At 54.9% G+C, this 1,427-nt stretch overlaps 1 protein-coding gene across 1 annotated transcript; it reads left to right on the top strand.

The window, feature by feature from the left end:
- The first annotated feature begins 6 nt into the window (after positions 1–6).
- MAFB (v-maf avian musculoaponeurotic fibrosarcoma oncogene homolog B) lies at positions 7–968 on the top strand. Its single transcript, XM_009883451.1, has one exon. It carries the CDS (start codon positions 44–46, stop codon positions 926–928), a length of 885 nt encoding a protein of 294 aa, XP_009881753.1. The 5' UTR covers positions 7–43; the 3' UTR covers positions 929–968.
- The last annotated feature ends 459 nt before the right edge of the window (positions 969–1,427 follow it).

Here is a 1,427-nt window from a genome sequence, read left to right as displayed (position 1 = left end):
AGAGCTCGGCATCGGAGCCGAGCTGCCCACTAGCCCCCTGGCCATGGAGTACGTCAACGACTTCGACCTGATGAAGTTCGACGTGAAGAAGGAGCCCCTGGGCAGGAACGACCGCTCGGGCTGGCTCTGCACCCGCCTGCAGCCTGCCGGCTCCGTCTCCTCCACCCCCATCAGCACCCCCTGCAGCTCCGTGCCCTCCTCACCCAGCTTCAGCCCCACCGAGCAGAAGACCCACTTGGAGGACCTGTACTGGATGGCCAACAGCTACCAGCAGATGAACCCGGAGGCGCTGAACCTCACCCCGGAGGACGCTGTCGAAGCCCTCATTGGGTCCCACCAGGTGTCCCAGCAGCTGCAAGGCTTCGAGAGCTTCCGGGCCCACCACCACCACCATCACCACCATCACCAACACCACCACCAGTACCCCGCGGTCACTCACGAAGACCTGGCCGGCAGCGGGCACCCTCACCACCACCACCATCATCATCACCAGGCCTCTCCCACTCCCTCCACCTCTTCCAGCTCCTCCCAGCAGCTCCAGAACTCGCACCAGCAGCATCCCCCCTCCAGCAGCGTGGAGGACCGGTTCTCGGATGACCAGCTGGTCTCCATGTCTGTGAGGGAGCTCAACAGGCACCTCCGAGGCTTCACCAAAGATGAGGTGATCCGCCTCAAGCAGAAGAGGAGGACCTTGAAGAACAGGGGCTATGCCCAGTCCTGCAGGTATAAACGTGTCCAGCAGAAACACCACCTGGAGAACGAAAAGACCCAGCTCATTCAGCAGGTGGAACAGCTCAAGCAAGAAGTGACCCGGCTCGCCAGAGAGAGAGACGCCTACAAGCTCAAGTGTGAGAAACTTGCCAGCAATGGCTTCAGAGAGGCCGGCTCCACCAGTGACAACCCGTCTTCCCCCGAGTTCTTCATGTGAGTGCTTAACAAAAATAATTAAAAAACAAACAAAAAAAACCCCAGCCCCCAAACCTGACCCCCGTCACCTTCCCCCCCCTGCTCCCATCCTCCTCTGACATCTCCATCCATCTGTCTGCTTGACTAGAGAGAAAGAAGGAGAGAAAAATAGAGACTTGATTTTTTTTGCAGCATCCAGTCTTCTAGAGTAGCTGTGGGAAAAGTAGGCTGGGGGTGGGGACGGGAGAGGTAAAGTGCAACTTTTCGACTTTCGTTTGTGAGTTAGAGAGAGGGACAGAGACAGAGGCAAAGGAGAAAAGGACAAGTGAAGCGTTTTATAGATCGCTTGCTTGCAGAACGAGATGGACTTTAAGAGAATAATAATAAAAAAGGACAATGAACAAGCCATCTATAACATACTGCCTGCTTGGAAAGAGAGAGGACATATACAGCACCATCTCATGCACAATTTACCTGCTTGGAAAAAGAGAATAAATAAAAAGGACAATATATGCAAACTC

This window comes from Charadrius vociferus, unplaced genomic scaffold (assembly GCF_000708025.1).
Source record: "Charadrius vociferus isolate BGI_N301 unplaced genomic scaffold, ASM70802v2 scaffold320, whole genome shotgun sequence".
Lineage (NCBI taxonomy): Eukaryota > Metazoa > Chordata > Aves > Charadriiformes > Charadriidae > Charadrius > Charadrius vociferus.
The sequence above is the reverse complement of the archived record's forward strand: the minus strand, read 5'-3'. Positions and strand labels throughout refer to the sequence as shown.